Genomic DNA, 20,396 nt, shown 5'->3' on the forward strand with positions numbered 1-20,396 from the left:
ATTCTATCTAACAAGACAGCAAGATTCAAACTCATTATAATTTCTATATTGTACCTTTCAGTACACTGATAGAATGACGGTCTTCAGGGGACTGGCCTCCTTACATCCAACATTTCTCTCACCAGAGATGTTACAGTGACATTTTAATGCAGGTCAGGAATATTTTACCTTCTTTTGATCATAACACATTTAACTTCTATGCGGTTATTATCCCAAATTGATTTTCTTATTCAGGGTAGTTCTTGTATGATGATCACTAGGATGTGGCCTATAGTTTCTTTTCTTTCTTTTTCAAACTATTTTGAAAAGGTAGTTATGAAGCTATAACTGTTTAATATATACAATTTGAAGAATTGAGATTCATTCATTCATTTTTAAAACAGTATGTTTTAAAGAAACCAAGGTGCTAAAACTAGCATGGTGGTGAAAGCCTGCAATCCTAATACTCTAGAAAGCTGAGGCAGGAAGATTGCTGTGAGTTCAAGGCCAGCCTAGGCTATTACATAGAACCAAGCCAGACAGGGCTACATAGCAAGAACCTGCTCAAGGGGGAAATAGGGGAGAGGAGAGGAAGGAAAGGAGAGAGAGAGGAGGGTTAAAGAGAAAGAAAATATGAGTCATAGGACTTCTAGGGAAAAGGGAATTTTCGTTTTGATCAGATGGCCCATTTTACTGCCTTGTCTCCATAAGGAGTTATGGTTATGGGGAGAGGCAGGCAATTAAGAACCTCTGCTTCCTTTCTTTGGTGATAATCCATTCTAAAATTTCAGCGTGATCCCAGTTCCTAACTACAGGTACAAGCCCTGGGTGACTTACACCTGTCTCTGTCACTGCATCTCCTTGGTCCATTCCTCCCTCTGCTCCAGCCACACTGAGCACAACCTCATGGTTCCAGATCTTGAATAACCACTCCAAAAAACTATTCGAAGTTCACCTGCAAAGTTTCTAAACTAGCCCCATCAGCTACTGAACATGCCCCCTAAAATGTCCTGTCTGAATTGAAATGTGCTGATTTTTAAGGTTTTAGATTTTTAAGATTTAGAATTTTTAAAATCAAAGTATCTTATCAATACATTTATATTGATTACATGTTGAAATATTTGGTAAATGTTAGGTTATTAAAATTACTTTAAATTTTCATATTTTTCATAATGTGGTAATTTGACAATTTTAAATTGGAATCATAGTTCTCACTGTATTTCTATCTGACAACGCTGTTCTACTGCTTTATCGTTATGGTTCTTGACTCCTTTTTTATTATTGTTCTGTGAGTTGTTTTGATTTGAGACTGGGGTGTATGTAACCCAGTGCCTGAAAAGCACTGTGCAGCCGAAGGCCTTGAATTCCGGAGCTCCTACCTCCACCGCCTCGCCTTATAGGCGTTCAAGTTCGAAGCCCAACGTTTCCAGGCTCTTATTACTGTGTGTAATGATCGTACCTGTATTTATTCGTCGGTTTTGTAACGATGGCCCAACTAAAATGCAAAACAGGTCATTTTCTAGAAAGAACCTGGAGCCCAGAATGCACTCAATCATGCGTTTTGGTTTTGTTTTCTAAATCACTGACTTCCAGATCTTCATCCGGAGATGTGGTGCAAGGTCTGTCCTCCCCCAAGCACAGGGTTCCAGGTCCTTCCAGGCCCGCAGCGCATCACTGACCAGAAGCTCTGGAGCCTGGGAGGAGGGGCAGCTGGATACCCACACTTGACAGAACCTCTTTGTGTCGGCAGAAAACAATGCAACAAAACAAATCACCAACCAACACAAAGGTGACTGACAGGGTGGAGTCCTGGCTCCTGCGCCCTCTTTCTAGGAAAACTGTGCCGCGGCCTCCCACGCACTTCTCCCTCCGGCCACACGGTGGCAGGCGAGCGCACGGCGGCCGTGGTACAGTCCGTTCTCCCCCGCGGCCCGTGGACAGTGGGCTCTTCCGGTTGTAGAAAAGCATTGTGGGGCAACGGCGCGTCCTCTGTGTGCTCCGACCTGACGTGCGGCTTGGGTCAGGGTGCGGGCGCGTGGGGATGGCCCTCCGGAGGCCCCGCGGCGGCCTGTGCGCGCGTTCCTTCGCGGAAGGTGGGGAGATGGAGTCGCCATGCTGGCCGCGTGGAGGCCCGGACCCACCTGATGCGCCTCTGCTCGCCGTGCCCAGTGTAGGTGGGAGCCATGTGCCATCCGAGACGCAGATCTTCCCAGGACCGGACGGAGCCTGGCGGAAGTGAGTGGGCATCCCGGGTTTTGTAGGTGAGTCTTCATATTTGTACTGAACAGTTGCCCCAGGGTTTAGAAAACAGTAAATCTGCCATCGCAAACACTGTTTTCGTTACGAAGCTGGGATTGTCTTCTAAACGGAAAGTACAAGATGGGATTAAATCCCTCCCTAGCTTTTCGCTATGGATAGAGTCCATCTGCCTTTGCTCGTGTTGCCTTTGTGTTGCCCGTTCACTTTTGGAAACTAGTGAATGTGGTGTCAAAAAAGGCATAAATTGATGCTTTGCAGCCTTTTCCTACCCTTAAATGTTGTATCTTTGGTGTAGGACCTGCATAAGGAACAGTAGCTGTATGTGTCTGAAGTTGGAAATCCCGCACCAGGACTACGTCCATTTAACTGATCTCTTCTACTTATTTGGCAGATGGGTGTTTGAAGCCGGCTGTTATATCTGAGTGACTCGTGGAAGCACAAAGGTGGCTTAAGGTGGGGTGACTGCAAAGTGCAAGTTGGGGGGGGGATTTCTTCCTAAATTGTGGTACCATCGTAGTATTCGACATAATTTGCATTGCTGCTGCTTTATCTGAGGCTAACAGATCGGACAGCCTGCTTGGGGAGGGGGGTTGGCAGGTTCTGACTGAAGAGAGTAATGTACATTGCAGTGGCTTTTTGATGTTTAGGTTCATGTGTGGTAGGTAGATGTAAAGAACCCTGCCGAATCTAAGGCCCTATGGTATCTAAAACTGAATATAGAAAATAAGGGAAGGAAAACAGGATTGTTACTGCAGAATCCTTAGGGTGGGACAGACGTGTATGCATTCACTTTGGAAACTCAAGTATATCTTTTTCTTTCAGGACTTAATGAATTGGGAAGTTTGATCTTCAGAAGTTGCATGGATGATTTAGAATTTCTGGGCCTGCTGAAATACTGCTGTTGGATAGATCATGAATACAGACATTAAGACAGACTGAATAAAAATATTCTCATGTGCTGCTTTGAGATTTGCTTTATACAAGTGGCTGCCAGAAAAACAGCTTTTTCTTGCCAAAAGCTCAAAGTAAAGGTTTCTTATTCTCTTCCCCCCCTCCCACCACCAACTTCAAATTTATGTTAAATCTTATCTGAAATTAGTGTTGTCATAGGCACCAAGGCCCAAAGACAAGTGCTTCTTTCTATGGGCTCATACATAACAGCCAAACCAGAACTCCACAATTAACCAAGCGGGAGGGGTCTTCTCCCTTTGCTTATTAGCAGGAAAGAGCAAGCAGTAGGAGCAATAAGGTTTAAAGTGCAGTACAGTAGAGAGGTGTAGCGTTTCTATGTGAGATGGACCCCACGAGGGGATTTGACCAAGCTGAGGAAGCCTGAGAAGGCAGCTGAGTGAGGGTAGTGCCATTGCACGTTGACCTAGAAGAAAAGCCCTGTGACCAGAACTCTGCTTGTCTGGCAGCAGAGGCTGCATTTCCCTTTACTCTGGCTGTAGGTTGAATGCCCAGGATTGTAAGCTGGCAAGTGCAGGGGCTGAAGGGGAGGTAGAGACTAGACCACTTAAGGCTTGAAGGTCCTTAGGTGAAAAAGCAAGAGGTCAGTGGAGCTGAAAAGGGTGGTGGTCAGATGTAGAAGCAAATAAAGGCAGAGAAGGCGTAGTGTTGGTGCCTAGGAGGTTTTGAAGTTAGTGACACAGCTTCACTAGTAGAGAGCTTTGATCTGGTTTGATTGTGAGGCCAGAGGTACAACCTGCTTGGTTGGCAAGCACTTTGTACCAACTGAGCCATCTTCCCCAGTCTCCTATTCAAGGAGGTTTTAAATGGGTATGGTGAAGGTAGTCCTCAAATTTAGCTTGGGAACTGGAAGGTTATAGCCTAGAGACATTCCTGGATTGAAAGGAGAATTACTCAGCTGTAGTGATAGGTGGCGGAAAGTGAAGGTCCTGAATACATGAGGAAGCAGAAGAATCCCAGGGAGGCTGTGGGAAAGATAGTCTTGGTTGATGCAGCCCTGGAGAGCATTCTTAGGGTTTGTAAGTTTTCCCAGTTTTAATTTTGCACAGTGGAAAGGTCCAAAACACTAGGGAGACAGGTGGCCAGGCACAATTGGAGACAATTAGAATGCACACTTCAGAAAACACATGACAAAGACACTTAAGAAATTACAAAGCAACACATAAAAACAGCTTTTTACGTCATTTGTAAATAACCAATGGAACTTAATGCCACAAAATACTATATTACAAACACCTTTAAGGGAATAACCACTGCAGTCAGTGATGTCAGTCCTGCTGCACCTTCACACAACGCCAGGAGAACGCCTAGAGTGAACTCCAGCTTGGTATACTAGTGCATGGCACAGCTACAGTCAAAAAGAGTCCAATGGGCTCTGCAGAAGCATTGTCCCTGGCTGTAGCAGCAGTCAGACACATGGACTTGGATAGGGTTTCAAGGACATTTCCAGTTAAAAGGCCCCGCAGCACAAGAATGCTGTAGTTAAACCTTTAAGGAAGCAAAAGATGCTTATTGTGCTAAAAAGGTGTCCAGGATACTTGGATAATTGTCTAATTCACAGTTTCAGAAGTACCAGTGGCGCACAGACTCGTCCACTTCCACCCTGGCCCTTCACCAGGATCAAGTCTCTGTCTTGAGGCGGGCAGCTTGGATAGTTTTTACTGTTTTTGCTGTGTGTTTTCCAGCCAGGTTGCTTGTAGAGAGCTGAGCTTTTTCTTCAATCAGGCTGTCTTTAGACCCATTTCTTCTCTAGAAGAAAATAGATTTAATAACAGAAGAATCAAGTATCTTAACCATCAGAAACCATAGCAGGATACACCTGTAATCCCAGCAGTCAGGAGGCTGACAGGAAGACAGCAGGTACAGGACCATCCTGGGCTACATTACACAGTAAGGCAGACTCAAATTTATGACACCGCAAGTTACAATTTGAAAAAAAGCTCAGGCTGGAGAGATGGCTCAGCAGTTAGAGTGCTGGCTGCTCTTCCAGAGGACCTGGGTTCAGTTCCCAGAACCCCCATGGTGGCTAACAGCTGTAACTCCAGTTCTAGGGGACCCAACACATTCTTCTGGCATTGCACAACACAAGTGCACTTACATACGTGTAACCATAACACTCATACACATAAAAATAAAATATTTAAAGGCTCTATAATACCAAAAGCTGTTTGGCAAGTTTCATCTGAATAGTTAACTGCAAAATTTTAAAAAAGATGTGTTTAATCTTGGTCTGATAATTAGGGGCATAGTGAGAATTTTATTCATGAATGTTAGGTATAAATCACCCCTGTAAGTGTCATTTAGTGACTAATTCCTAAACTAGGCTCTAGGTCATCTAAGCAAAGCAGAGGAGAGTAGAAAGACAGGAAGACTTTCCTGGTTGCTTCTAGTAGTCACTGGACAAAGTAGTTATCTTACACGAAGTACAGTATCTTGGGGCTCCCTGCCATTTGGAGCTACATGTCGAGATTTGCAACATAAAAGGAGGCTAACTAGCTACCAGATCCTGGTACCATACCCAGGGCTTCTGGAATTGGGACTGCAATCCAAAACAACAGATGGAGGCCCCAAGAATGTCCCTCGCAGTGTACCTCACAACAGCTCTCTGCCTGTGCCTCTTAGAGATGACTAGATTTGTCTCAACCACATGAGCAAACATTTCCAGGATGAAAGCCATTCCCTTTGATGGGGAGGACAGACCTACAAAAGGACGTGAGTACTTCTGCCTGCCATCCCTCAACAAGCGATCCTCTGTCCCCACCCTCATGAGTCATTTCTTGGGCTTGAAGAATACCTAAAAAAATCAGTGAAGCAATTGTTTTTTATTATGGTTCCAAGTGCTCTTACAGTCTTTTTTATCCTTACTGTTGTTACAAGCTTCTAACCATTTTAGACCTTGCACCACTGCCAGTTTCAGTATCGAACAACTCCTCAGGGCTGAGCCCTTGGTTGTGGCTCACACACGCCTCCCTTCAGCTTTCAGGTTCAGCAGGTCCTTTTAATACTCAGAATCTCAGAATGAAGTTAAAGACTTACTGCCCCCTGTATCCAAAGGAATCCCCCAAAGCACAAGATGCTTCTTGAAATTTTAGCTGGGTTGTGAGATAGTTCGGTGGGTAAAAGCCCTCACCACTCAAACCTAGCTAACCTGAGTTCAGGCCCTGGCCTGGAACCGACTTCAGAAAGTCGTTCTCTGACCATACTCACTCTATGGCACACACGTACACACACAACACACACTGCTTTTTTTTAAGTTGTCATAATAGGATACCTGAATACTTCATTACTAACCTGATGAACTGTAGAGCCACCAGAACCCTGAGCATCTGACGAACGGGTCACCGGAAGCGGTGGCACAAGATCTGTTTTTGAGCTGCAAAACAGTAAGCTTGAGAATCAATGGACAGGACAGTACCGAGATTCAGATCTTAAGTTCTGTGGTGGCAGGAAACTCTGTTGGGCTGTGTGTTCCAGACAGGAGGCTGACTTGTCCTCGGCCCACCCACTTACTTCACTTCTGAGAGAACGGACCTCTCTCCATCTGAACACTGGGACCTGCGGTACTGCCGGTAACTCCGTGGAGAATGAGAATGCCTGATGCGGACTGGGTCACCCTGAGTCCTGCACAGGAAACCAAACAAACCATGGAAAGTCACAACAGGATAATAGGGAACTTCTTCCTGAATACTGAAGCTACACACTTTCAGGCTGCTTTTTATTTTATTTTGTGGGTAGCTTTTTTTTTTTCATACAAGTTCTCATATAGTCCAAGCTGGCCTCAAACTTGAACTGACTGAAGCCAAGGATGATTTTTAACTACTGATCCTACCGCATGAGGAACTTGAGTGACCCTCCTGCCTCTACCTCCCAAGCGCTGGGATTACAGGTGTGCTCTACTATGCCTCGCTTAACCACTAAAATTTGAATAATTTTGAGAATTCAGTTCATTTCTCTCTGGGAACATGGAAGGGAAAATCTACAATAGAAGAGAATGGCTCTCCTCTCTGAAAAAATGCATCATTGTCCTAGCAACTAATTCAGTGATCCAATCCTCACTTGAAAATGGCTGAGAGTTCTTACATGTTCTTAGCATGCACAAGGAAAAGAGTTGATATGTTAGCCTGCCTGATATAATGATTTCACAGTATAAACACAGTAAAATATCACATAAATCTCTTAATCTGTACACTTTTGCCAGTTACACTTTAACTTTTAAAAGAATTAGTCTTTGATCTAAAGACGGTAGGAAAAGGGCCGTGGAGCTTGCTGCCAAGCCAGATGACCCGAGTTTGATTCCTGGAGACGCGCATGATGGAAGGAAAGAACTGACTCCTACAAGTTGTGCTTTGACCTAGACACACACACACACACACACACACACACACTTTTTAAGGGTTAAAAAAAGATGCTAGGAAAAGGCTGAGGAGTATCAGCCTGCAATTTCTGAAAAGGAAAAGTCGGATCGTAGATGGAAATAAAGCAACGAAGTGTGCTCCTGTCCTCTCTTAACCAATTACCAGGCAGAAAACACAAATGGGTGTGCTGCAGCCTGTGCTGGAGGCCTTTTGCACAGCCTTCATTTTAATGCAATGCTGTTCTGACAGGAACTGTCTTGGGCTTATATGATACTGTTTTGTGTTAAAAATGATGGATAAAAATAAGCTTTGTTGCCGGGTGTGGTGGCACACACCTTTAATCCCAGCACTTGGGAGGCAGATGGATCTTTGTGAGTTCGAGGGGAGGTGGATCTTTGTGAGTTTGAGGCCAGCCTGGTCTACATAGTGAGTTCCAGGACTAGAAAAGCTTTGTATGAATATCTCAGAAAAAGAACATATTTTAAATGGATATTACTGATCAAAAGCCCCCTTGTACCCACCACATACAAACAGGCAGCTGACAGGAGATGACAGCCGTAGGAAGGCAGAACAAGTACAGTTTTATGGGTTTTGTTGTTTTTTCATTTTGTTCTTTGAGACAGGCTGGGCTGGAACTCACTGTGTGAACCAGACTGGCTTTGAACAGGTACAAATCCTCTTGCCTCAGCCTCCCAAGTTCTGGGATTAGTGACATGAGCCTCCACACTGAGCAACAATAATGGTTTTAACATACCATTTTCTTTTTTTTTTAAATTTTTTTAAAATTTCTTTATGTATACGAGTGTATTGCCTGCATGTATGTAAATGCACCTGTGTTGTGCAATGCCCATGGAGGTCAAAAGCGGGTGTCAGAGCCCCTGGAACTGGAGTTACAGATGGTTGTTAGCTACCATGTGGGTTCTGGGAATTGAATCCAGGTCCTCTGCAAGAGCAGCCAGTGCTCTAACTGCTGAGCCACGTCTCCAGGCCATTAGCATACCAGCCCATTAGCATACCCTCTTCCACCTCCTTCCTGCATTCACTTTTGTCTTTAGTTAATGTTCAAATTAAAACACTGCATGGCACCACACAATTAAGAATGAATTGCTCCCTTAGTACTGATAAAACTTCATGAAAAGATTCTCAAAGATGTACTCACTCTATTTTAGTGTATGGAATCTCTTTCAACTGCTCTTCTGACAATCCAGATGGATCCACAAGTTCCTTTCTAGAAGAGAATGTGCAGGAATATAAACGTTTCAGTGCTGGTATACCTCCTGAGAGCTTTCACAATTGAGGAGCTTTCCCTTTCTGACCTTGTCCCAAACCATGGTGCTAGTAAACTAATACACATGCAAGATGAGAGCAGAGCTGAGTAAACTAGGATGTGTTCACAGAAGAATGGCCAGGAACCCTTCCCTGTTGCTCTGTTGCCTTTTTTCCACTCTCTCTATGGTTCCCCATTCCCCACACAGATGTGCTGCTCTCTCCTGTGACAGGTCTTTCTTTTATATATGGGTTTCTTTTTTTTTGGTAAACTATTGGCCCTTCTGAGGCACATTTCCAGGAGAGGAAGTATCAGTTCTGCCTGCGGACAGCTGCTGGGATGCTGGGGTATAGGCACCATCATGGGACTCTGAGGATGACCCTGAGGACCTGCCGAGGCCTCAGATAGAGGTTTCTCACAGTGGCAGAGGTCTCTCTTTCAACCAATTCAAACTACACACATGGAGTGGGGGGGATCTTGCACATATGGGAAGGACCCAGCACACATGGGGGACCCCAATACTCACTGAATGTGCTTCCACAGCTCTTCTTTTGCTTGGATATCGGGGCTTCTTCTATAAATGAAGAAAACAGTATTTACCTCTGTAATTATGCGTCATCTTCAATCCTAGGAGTTAACTTTAATAGTTCTCAGACTGCGAAGATCTTGTTTGTCAGCTGATTGCTGACAGGAAACATAGGGCAGGGAGAGCACTATTACAATAATTAGTGAGATAATGTCAGCACATAAACAAAAACTAGACATAACCAGAACTTTGTTTAATGAAAGAGCTGAGAAGCCATGCCTGGTAGTATGTGCCTGTCCTCTCAGTACTTGAGAGGCAGAGGCAGAGGCAGGAGGATCACCCCAGGTTTGATGCCAGCCTGGGCAGCCAGTGCTACATACAAGACCCTACATCCCTATCTAGCAAGCAATAAATACATAAATAAGAAGAAAAGGAGGAGTTTAACTGCAGGGACATATCCTCAAACCCTCTCCAGGAGAGAGTAGGCAATGGAGAATGATTCAGGGGCTCTGGTTTCTGACAAAACCTGCCTTTACTACATCTTGCCCATCTGATCCACCAGGTAATGTGTTAATTCATTAAAAGACACTGCCTGAGAAGGTGCAAGCATTAAAAAGGATTTAGCTATTATTGTATTCCATAAGAATGGTGGATCAGTTGTGACTGTACTTCAGCATCTGAGCCTCATAAGATGTTACAGCCGTCCACTGTCACATGATATTTAGGTGAAGAAGCTGTTCTGATGATCAAATATTTCGGGAAGATACAGGACTGGGGTTAGCTGACTTCCTTCACACTGGATATTTGAAGCAATAACTCTTTTTTCTTTTTCTGTTTTTTCTGTGTGTGTGTGTGTGTGTGTGTGTGTGTGTGTGTGTGTGTTTTGTTTCTGTGACAGTTTCTCACTATGTAGTTTCTGGCTAGCCCAGAACTATGTAGACAAGACTGGTCTAGAACTCAGAGCTGCACCTGCCTCTGCCTCCCAAGTGTTGCAGTTAAAGGCGTGTGGCACCACACCTGGCTTGAGCAGTAACTCTTCTTAGGGATCTGTCCTGTGCTTTAGGTTAGTGACATTCATGGTATCTACTAACTATGAGGCAGTAGTACCTCCCTTGTGTCGACCAAAATGACTCTAGGGAGCCCATGAGCTGGAATGCGGGGTGAAGATGCTTACCAACAAACCTGATTGAAAGAGAGAACCAACTCCCAAAAGGTTTCCCTTTGACCTCCACATGTAAACTATGGTGTACACACACACACACACACAAATTAATAATTTTCCTTAAAATGACCCTAGATAACGTCAAATGTTCTAGGAAAATCAAAGTTGCTCCCAGCTGAAAACCACAAGTCAGTCAAACATAACTGAAAAGTGGCTAAGACTGGGTGGTAGAAGTGAGTAGCCAAGTTACTTTAGAGGCCCATTATGTGACTATAGAAACAATAATGGGAGAGGGTGACAGGTAGGGACCCAATAGCAAAAGAAAGGTAAGCATGATCGGGGGCCATAGCTGATGACAACTGCAAGGTGAGTAGTATGAGAAAAATAATGGGAATGGGACATACAGCCCATGCCCACCCTGTCCAGGCAAGTGAGAGATGAGGAGTATCAATAATTATTTTTTTTAGTTTTTAAATTTATTTTTAAATATTTTATTATTGTTAATTTATGTGTATGAGTGTAATTCCTGCATATATATATATAAGTGTGCACATGTCACTTAATGCCTGTGGAGGTCAGAAGAGGCATCAGACCCCCCTGGAACTGGAGTTACAGACAGTTGTTAGCCACCATGTGGGTGCTGGGAACCAAAACTGGGTCTTCTGGAAGAGCAGACAGTGAGTCTCCTTAACTACTGAGCCATCTCTCCAGCCTCAACAGTTATTTCTTTTAAAAGGGGATGGTGAGGAGGCTGACATGGCTCAGCGTGTGTCTGCTGCCAACCAAGTCAAGACCATTTAAATTCGATCCCCAGGACCCACATGATGAATGGAAAGACCCAACTCCTGCAGGTTGTTCTCTGACTCCATGTGTGCACCATAGCATACATGTACCTACACACACATACACATATGCACACATAATAAATAAAATGTAATTAAAATAAAACACACACACACACAAACACACATGCATGAACACAAAGCCAACAACTGAGTGAGCATGTGCCACACCCTACGTTAGGGTCACAATACCACAAACCCAGAGCAAATAACAAGGAAGTGACAGCAGCAACAGCCCTGATGAATGGAGCGTCAGGCGATCTTATTTTCTTATTTATGCTTTTCTGTTTTCTTTAAGCAGAGAATTTCTGAACTTATGGGGGTGAAAAGTTAGGGTCTTTTCTATGTGTAAAAAAAAAAAGGTCATCCTTGCAATACCACATAAAATGCTTCTCCTTCTGTATCTGAATAGAGATGGCAGAATGCTATATTAACCTGAAGGACCAGTCTTTCTAGTCAAACATTTTGGAACTAAGCATTCCAGAATTTAGTCTGTATCTTTATGCCCCCTAGCACTGAAATGGTCATATTTTTGTTCAACTAAACTGAGTTCTGCTATATCCAGTAGTTTTAAACAGCTTAAGGCATGGAAAAGTTCTAGAGCTGAAAAACAAAATGCCAGTTTCCTCTGATTCTAAACCATCTGTGATTTAAGAACTATAAATACAAGGTATTTTAATGATGAATGTATTATTTTGTACTTATATCAGCACATAATATTGTAGGATAAATTTTACATTACCTACAACTCAATATCAAATTTTAGATTTAGAAAACTGTGAAATTTTATAGCTACTTTTCTTAATTAAAAGATCCTTAGGACTTGCCTAGCATTCATGAAGCCCTGGGTTCAATTCCCAGAACACCATAAACCAGGCATGATAGTGCATGCTTATAATCTTGGCATTTGGAAGATGGAGGCAGAAAATCAAGAGATCAAGTTCATCCTCTGCTATATGTTGAGTTCCAAGCCAGCCTGGGCTACATGAGACCCCGCCTTAAAAGTCAAAAAACAGCCGGGCGTGGTGGAACAAAATCTTATGTAGATGCTTTGCTTACACTTTTGAAAGAAATTGAGAAGAAAACTGAGCCTTCAATTGTCCACAGATATGAAGTACAACAAATATAAGCATGCCACCATAACTGGTCCAATGTTTTCAAAAGTATCCCTAGCTACACTTATACAAACATTCACCTCTAAATTAATCATAGAAATTAGTTTGGACAAATCAGCTTATAATCGGAGACTGAGGCAGGAAAATCATAAGTTCAAGGTCAGCCTGGGCTACACCATCTCAAAAAAAATCCTGTGTAATAGTATAAAATATACAATTACTGTATTTTATATACCATATTTACTTACAAATAGTAACTATGGATGCAGCCAACTTATATTATTTTTTGTCATCTTTAGCTAGCCACAAGTCTAAAAGGAAATTTAAAAGTAGAAAATAAGTAAATACAAAAATTATCTTTATTTAGAGTATTCAAAGTTCATAACAAAGTTTTAGAACTTAGTGATATTCCTGAGTGGTCAGAATTTAATAAAATTAGGAGATGTCTTATTCCTCCCGTCCTTTCCCCTCCTAATTAAAGCACTAGGAGGCCATGAAACCCAGAAACTTAGCCACCGAAGTTTGCTCATGAGAATTTGCCAGGAACTTCATGTTAAATATGTATCTGCATCAGTGCATCAGTGAATGCACACCTCACTGTCCAAAATTACCAGTATTTTTGAGTCAGTAAAAATAGTAACACAGGGGCTGGAGAGATGGCTCAGCAGTTAAGAGCACTGGCTGCTCTTACAGAAGACCCACGTTTGATCCCCAGCACCCACATGGCAGCTAACTGTCCTAACTCCAGTTCCAGAGGATCTGACGCCCTCTTCTGACCACCGTGGGCACTGCACAACACAGGTGCACCTACCTACATGCAGGCAATACATTCATACACATAAAATAAAAATATTTTTAGAAATAGTAACATGCCGGGCATGGTGGCGCATGCCTTTAATCCCGGCACTTGGAAGGCAGAGGCAGGCGGATCTTTGTGAGTTTGAGGCCAGCCTGGTCTACATAGTGAGTTCCAGGACAGCTGGGGCTACAGGGAGACCCTGTCTCAAAAAGACAAAAAAAAAAAAAAAAGTAACACATCGTGGCCACCAGAGGGCGCCGGAGCCTACTCGCGCACACAAATTGAACCTACCAAAATTATTGTTTGCCAGGAAAGCCTCTTTGACATAACCCACTGAGTAAATGTAGAAAGCGGTTTCACTGGCGTTAACCATTTTTATGCGTATAGAACAGTAATAAACACGAATGTCATAGCGGTGGAGCTGAGAAATGTATTAGATAATACTGAACGTCCCAATGTTTAATCACACAAGATCCAGCTATGCTTCAGCTTAATGCTTTTAAAAACAGAGGGCTTTGTATTTCGTAACACTGCACACCTCTGGTATTTAATAATTAATACAATTATCCAGCTCTTCATTTGGGGAGTTAAAAAAAACCTCAAAATGAGTGAATAACGATACATCGTTGCATTCTGATCCTTGGTGGATAATTCTATATGGACAATTTATATACACTACAGCAGCAATTTAAGAATATGTATGAATGTCAGGCATGGTGGTACCTGCCTATAACTCCAGAGGCCCCAGAGGATCAGGAGTTCAAGGTCATCCTAAGCTATCCAAGGATGATCTTGAGTTCCTGAGCCACCAGTCTCCACCCCTCTGTGCCTGAGGAATTCTTTTTAGAAACATCCACTCTGCTAAAGTAAGACCCTTAGCTTATCAGGACAAGCCAGTATGAAGCCGAGTTGGAAAGTTTTGGTGGTGGTGGTGGTATTTTTGTTTTGTTTTATCTTACTGTGCACCACTGGCTAGCCTGGAATCTCTTATGTAAACCAGGCTGGCCTTGAATTCAGAGATCTGCCTACCTCTGCCTCCTGAGTGCTACGATTAAAGGTGTGTGCCACCATGCCCAACTTTTTTAAAAAATATTTATTTTCTTGTTAATTCTGTGGAGGAAGGGGGTATGTGCATGGAGTCCAGAGGCATTGAATCTTCTAGGAGCTGGAGACACAGGCAGTTCTGAGTCACTTGGTAAGTTAAGTCCTCTGCAAGAGGATCTCTCCAGCCCCTGAGTTGGAGTTTTGAGTTCCAGGACAGCTGGGACTACAGTGAGACTCTGTATCAAAAATAAATAAATAAATAAATAAATAAATAAATAAATAAATAAATAAATAAATAAATGAAAAGAAGAAGGAAAGAAATTTTAAGGCCAGGTATAGTGGTGCAAGTCTTCGATCCTAGCACTCAGGAGGCAGAAGCGAGTGGATCTCTGAAGTTCAAGGCCAGCCTAGTCTACATAGAGAGTTCTAGGCCAGCTGGAGCTACAGGGGGACCCTATCTCAAAAAAGAAAAAAGAAAAAGAAGGTTGAAAAAGAAGTTCTCGGGACGAAAGACAAACCAGGACCATGGGTGTGAGCTTCTCAGAGGAAAGTCATAATTTAGTCCCTTCACAGCTGCTATATATGCTGATTTTGGTGGCTTCTGAAGTTGTTTCTCAAAGGGCTGCTAAGGAACCTTTTCTTTTCAGTAAATGGGATCATTCCTAAGGTGCTCTGGAAGGGTTTATAGCTGATAAGGTTAAACCCTAGGTCATAGGGTTACTGGGAAGTTAAGATGTTTTTACTGCAAACAGAAGTTTTGTCTGGCTTGTGAGATTACAAGAAAATGTGTGAGAAAGGAGCAAGGCCACACTGAAAGCCTCAAGGCTCAGGCCTCAGCCATGGCTCACCGCTTTTACCATAAAAGAGCGCTCATTATCTCTCTATTAGCAACCTCCAGCAAATAATGTTCTTTGTGCCGTAATTTTTTAAAAATCTATTTTAATTTTACGTGTATGAGTGTTTTACCTGCATGTATGTAAGTGCACCTGTGTCCTGCAATGCTCACATCCATAAGAGGATGTTGGACCCTGGAACTGGAGTTATGGGTGGTTGTTAGCTACCATGCAGCTGCTGGAAACCAAATTCATGTCTTCTGCAAGAGCAGCGAGTGCCCTTAATAGCTGAGCCATCTCTGCCAGTGAGAGGCTTCAACCTGACTCCTCTCCCCTTCCATGTCTCCTTAATTTTCCTTTTCTGTCCTTCCTCAATTGAGCATTGTGTCCACTCATTCAGAAACGTGAGGCTTTAGGAGTCAGAAGCAAGTCTATAGCATAGACCACCTAGGCTAATGACACAAACTGAAAAGTTCCATTTTATGAAAGCATAAAATAAGCCTGAGGGAGAAGACTGACAGCAACTTAACTGCCTGACTGTTGGGACAAAATCTGACACTATTTTAAGGAAGGCTACCTAATCTAGATCTGTGGCAGCACTGTCTAAAATTTCCAGCCACGCAGAGTCAAGGATATGTAATGGTAATCTTAGAGTGAGAGGCAGTCAACAGAAATAGACTTTGAGAAAAATCTAGATGTGGTACATTCATTCTTTCAAGAGCATTATCTAAATTATCCAAATCCATAGATACCAAGTAGAAAATATGAGCAGCATCCTATGTGCTAGAGAAAAAGTTGGTAGGGCTGGTGAGATGGCACAGCAGGTAAAAGCGCTTGCTGTACCAAGCCTGATGACCTAAGTTTGATCCTTAGAACCCTCTTAGAACCCATGGTAGAAGGGGAGAACTGACTCCCAGACTTCCATACTCTACACTGGTGTCATAGCATGCGTATGCCCCCCTACACAAATAATAATAATAACAAACAGACATCTTTAAAAATTGAGATTGTAGCTGGGTGTGGTGGCACATGCCTTTAGTCCCAGCACTTGGGAGGCAGAAGCAGGTGGATCTCTGTGAGATGGAGGCCAGCCTGGTATCCATAGGGATTTCTAGGCCAGCTGGGGCTACAGGGAGACCCTATCTGCGGGGACTCGGGGGCCCACTTTTTAAAAAAAAAAAAAAAAAAAAAAAAAAAAAACAGGTTGTAATACAAAACTTCCCACAAAGACAATTCTTAAGGCAGACAAGCACACAGAATAGTTTAGCAACTGTGACTTCACTTGGTTTGGGCTATGTACACCTCCCTCTTCTGATGCACTGGGCAGCCTGAGACCCTTACATGTACTATGCACACACACCCCTCTGAACACTGCACCTAGCAAGCTATTAGCAACCTAGGTCTCCCACTTGCATCAAGCTACTCCAAACAATGAAATAAGTTTCTCCTTCCCTTAACAGCCACTAAACTAGGCAGGTTCTATTTAATCATACTGTATCTATGTGCCAGTTTGTGAGTAGAAGGCTAATTCCTGGTTTGATGCGTGCACAAAAAAGCAAACTGTATTATCTTCTAAGTGAAGTTTTTTTCATCTTACGCCTATATCTGATTGGGTGGACATAGGATTAAAATCAGATGCATTATGGGAAGGGACATGTGCAGTGAGCAAAGGCCTACTAAGACAAGCCTGTCAATCAAAATAGAGAACTACCCAAACCACAAGCCTAGTAACCAAACTCCTCCTTCCTTTTGATGCTATAAGAAGCCCCAGGCTATAACCCAGGGCTCTCAAGGGCCTTCACTCATGTGGCAGCTGTCACTCTTGACAATGGATCTACCTGTTCTATTACTTTGCTTTGAATACAGCTACCTTGCACTTTTGAAAATCTGTGAAAGCCTTTATTTCAATTCCTGTATTAGAAGCCAAGAACTTAGAAACACCCAGCCCAGACCCCAACCACTGGTAACAGTTTCACTGGAATACTATATAAAATATTTTAAAAAGCAGTAATGCTGATTTTATATTTACTCAGAAAACAAAGAGGAAAACTTCCCAAACTATTTTGAGTATCTAGTGTAACTTTGTTGTCTAAAACCTGAAAAACACATTACAAGAAATGTAATGGATCACTATTTCCCCGAAACACAGACTATAAAATCTTTTAAATTTTTATTTATTTATCTATTGTTTTATTGTTTTATTCTTTTGAGATGGAGTCGCTCTATAGCCCAAGCATTTATTTATTTATTTATTTATTATTTATTTATTTATTGTTTTGTTATTTTGAGATAGAATCTCTCTATAGCCCAAGCTGTCCTGGCACTAGCTATGTAGACCAGGGTGACCTCGATCTCACAGAGATCCACTTGCTTCTGCCTTCTGAATTGTGGGATTAAAGGTGTGCACTACCATGCCTGGTTGTTTATTTTTATTTTATGTGTATGAGTGTTTTGCCTGCATATGTAAGTGCACCCATGTCATGTTATGCCCATGGAAGCCAGAAGAGGGCAACAGATTCGCTGAAACTGGAGTTACAAATGGTTGTTAGCTGCCATGTGGGTGTTGAGAACTGAACCCGGGTCCTCTGCAAGAGCAGCCAGTGCTCTTAACTGCTGAGCCATCTCTTCAGGCCTGAAAATAAAATCTTAACAAAATAAAATCAAATAGAAACCAGCAAGGAATTTAGTCTAGGAAAGAAAAGCTACAATTCTTCCACTAATAGAAGAAAAAAAAAATCTATATACAAGCATCCCTATAGACACAGATATAAAAAATTCAAAACCTATTCAAGATAAAAATTCTTCACTAACTCCTCCCAGACTAAAAAGGACTCTTCCGCAGTCCTTTTTTCTGGAAAGCAGAACTAGCAGGGGACATGGTATCATATAGCTCAGGCTGGAACGTACTCTATAAACTGAGCAACATCCCAGCTCCTCCCCACCCCAGTCTTTTAAGCTAGTATACTTAATTTGACATGCTCAGTGCTTCCCCCTAAGAAAGAACAAGTCATGTGTATCTGCTTTCTTACATTTCTATTTTACATTGTAACTCAACACGGTTCTACAGGAGCTAGTCAGTACAATAAGAGAAGAAAGAAGTAAAAGGCAAAAACATTACAAATAAAAGAAAGCTACCTCTGTTTACAAACATGATGACTGCAACTATAGTAACCCCACCCCCCTGAATCTCCAAAAGGGATGAGCTAATGGACCCAAAAAGTGAATTTAACAAGGTTGCAGGATGGCAAGGTTCTCTATTCATTTTTGTATTTTTGAGAGAGGGTTTTATTATGTTACTCAGGCTGGCAATGAACTCACTATATATAATCCAGGCTAGCCTTGAACTTGCTCTGCCTGCCTTTACCTTGCCAAGAGCTGTTGGTATAAGCATGTGCACTATGCCCAGCTTCAGATGAGAGGTTTGCTGTTGTTTTTAATACAAGGTCTCACTCTGTAGCCCAAGCTGGCTTTGAACTCACAGGAATCCCCCTACCTCAGCTTGCTGGGTGCTGGGATTACAGGGATAAGCTGCCACACCTGGTCATGCATATTTTAAATTGTATTTTTCTATATTGGCAAATAATCAGAAAAAAAACCCAGATAAAATACAGTTCAACATCACTAAAAGATTAAACATTTGAGATTAAACTTTAAAAAAATCAATACAATAACTATTAAAAAATGCAAAATGTTAGCTAGATATGGTGGCACACACCTTTAGTAATCTCAGCACTCAGGAGGCAGAGGCAGGCAGATCTCTTGAGTTCAAACCTAGCCTGGTCTACAGAGCAAGTTTGAGGCCAGGGCTATATAGTGAGATCTTGTATGTAAATAAACAAATAATTAAATAAATGCAAAGTGATGCTGAAAGAAGTTAAAAGACAGGGAAACGTACGTGTAACATATTAATTTTTTTAATCATCTAGATCCAGTAGAACCTTAATCTAAAACCTATAGTCTTTTGGAGAATGGAGAGTAAGAACTTACAAGTTCATTTAAAAACTGATTATAGGGGCCTGGGGGATGGTTCAGTTAGTAAAGGACTTTCTCTTGCAAGCTCGAGGACCTGAGATTGAGCCCCAGAACCCATGTAAAACTGTTGTGCACTGTGGTGCCCATTTCTAACTGTAGCACCAGGGAGGCAGAGACAGGAGATCTTTGGGGCTCACTGGTCAGTCAGTCTAGCTGAATTGGGGAGCGTTAAGCTAGTGACATTCTATCTCAAAGGAGGTGAACAGCGTGCCAGCAGATGAGCCCAGAGGTGGTCCTTGTGCCTCCATGGGCACCCACAAACACACATAAGCACAAACACACACACACACACATCCCACAAACATGCATACACACATTTTTAGAAATTGTACGAAATGTGAAGGATCTAAATAGCAAAAACAATCTTAAAACAAAGAAAAAAGAGAATTTACACTGTCTGACTCAAGTTTTACTGTAAAACTACAGTAACACTACAACACGGTAGCTGAGATAGACAACAGATCCAAGAAACACAACTGGCCCATATGTAGGCAATCAACTGATTTTCAACAGTCATTTCAGTGAAGATGGTTTTCTCAACAAACAGTACTGAAATAAGTGGATAAATGTGGAATAAACCTCTCAGTCTCTACTTAGTTTACACCAATAGTCCTAGATGAATCATAGATCTGAACATAACGCCAAAATCAATAAAGCTACTAAACATTATATGAGGCCATATTTTGGCAGTGGGGTAGGAAAACACCCCTAGAGATAGGGGGAGGGAGGAGACTTTACTATTAAACCAAAAAATGATATATTGGTTTTCATCAAAATTTTAAATACCTGGGGCTAGAGAGATGTCTCAGTGGTTAAGAGCTCTGGTTGCTCTTGCAGATGACTCAGGTTCAGTTCCAAGTACCCACATGGTAACTAACAATCATCTGTAACTCCAGTTTCCAGGGAATCTGATGCCCTCTTCTGGTCTCCAAGGGCATTGCATGCACATGGTAGACTTGCACACATGCAGGCACTCATACACAGTAAAAAAAAAATTTAAAAAAATTTAAATGTCTGGTCATCAAAACAGAATGTTAAGAATGTGATAAGGCAAACCAAACACTGGGAAAAGTACTCATAAGACACATCTGAAAATGACTTAAATTCAAAATATATGATGAATCCTACAGATTAATAATAGTTAAAAACTATAAAGGAACGTCCTAATAACTTCTGCTTTGAAATAAAAAAATTAATTAGGTACCCCAACAAAA

At 42.2% G+C, this 20,396-nt stretch overlaps 1 protein-coding gene, 1 long non-coding RNA gene and 1 other non-coding gene across 6 annotated transcripts in view; 2 read left to right on the top strand and 1 right to left on the bottom strand.

The window, feature by feature from the left end:
• The first annotated feature begins 1,955 nt into the window (after positions 1–1,955).
• On the top strand, positions 1,956–3,196 carry LOC103731265. The gene is made up of 3 exons (XR_607133.3): positions 1,956–2,240; positions 2,630–2,691; positions 3,061–3,196. It is a non-coding gene; the product is annotated as an uncharacterized LOC103731265 (long non-coding RNA).
• On the top strand, positions 2,421–2,553 carry LOC115069698. Its single transcript, XR_003848936.1, has one exon. It is a non-coding gene; the product is annotated as a small nucleolar RNA SNORA13 (small nucleolar RNA).
• An 82-nt stretch (positions 3,197–3,278) lies between the features above and the next one.
• Epb41l4a (erythrocyte membrane protein band 4.1 like 4A) overlaps positions 3,279–20,396 on the bottom strand; it is a 276,057-nt gene continuing 258,939 nt past the window's right edge. For 2 of the 4 annotated variants that reach the window (XM_008829628.3, XM_029561865.1), the window contains exons 19-23: positions 9,356–9,403; positions 8,722–8,790; positions 6,718–6,828; positions 6,499–6,580; positions 3,279–4,956 (exon numbers count right to left, since the gene is read on the bottom strand). In XM_008829628.3, coding sequence (XP_008827850.1) covers positions 4,828–4,956; positions 6,499–6,580; positions 6,718–6,828; positions 8,722–8,790; positions 9,356–9,403 — 439 coding nt within the window. In that variant the 3' untranslated portion in view covers positions 3,279–4,827. Of the gene's footprint in view, positions 4,957–5,258; positions 6,002–6,498; positions 6,581–6,717; positions 6,829–8,721; positions 8,791–9,355; positions 9,404–20,396 lie in introns of those variants that run through there. The other 2 variants (XM_029561863.1, XM_029561864.1) reach the window with 2 other exon arrangements.

The sequence above is a fragment of the Nannospalax galili genome, unplaced genomic scaffold (genome assembly GCF_000622305.1).
Source record: "Nannospalax galili isolate Female #2095 unplaced genomic scaffold, S.galili_v1.0 scaffold494, whole genome shotgun sequence".
Classification (NCBI taxonomy): domain Eukaryota; kingdom Metazoa; phylum Chordata; class Mammalia; order Rodentia; family Spalacidae; genus Nannospalax; species Nannospalax galili.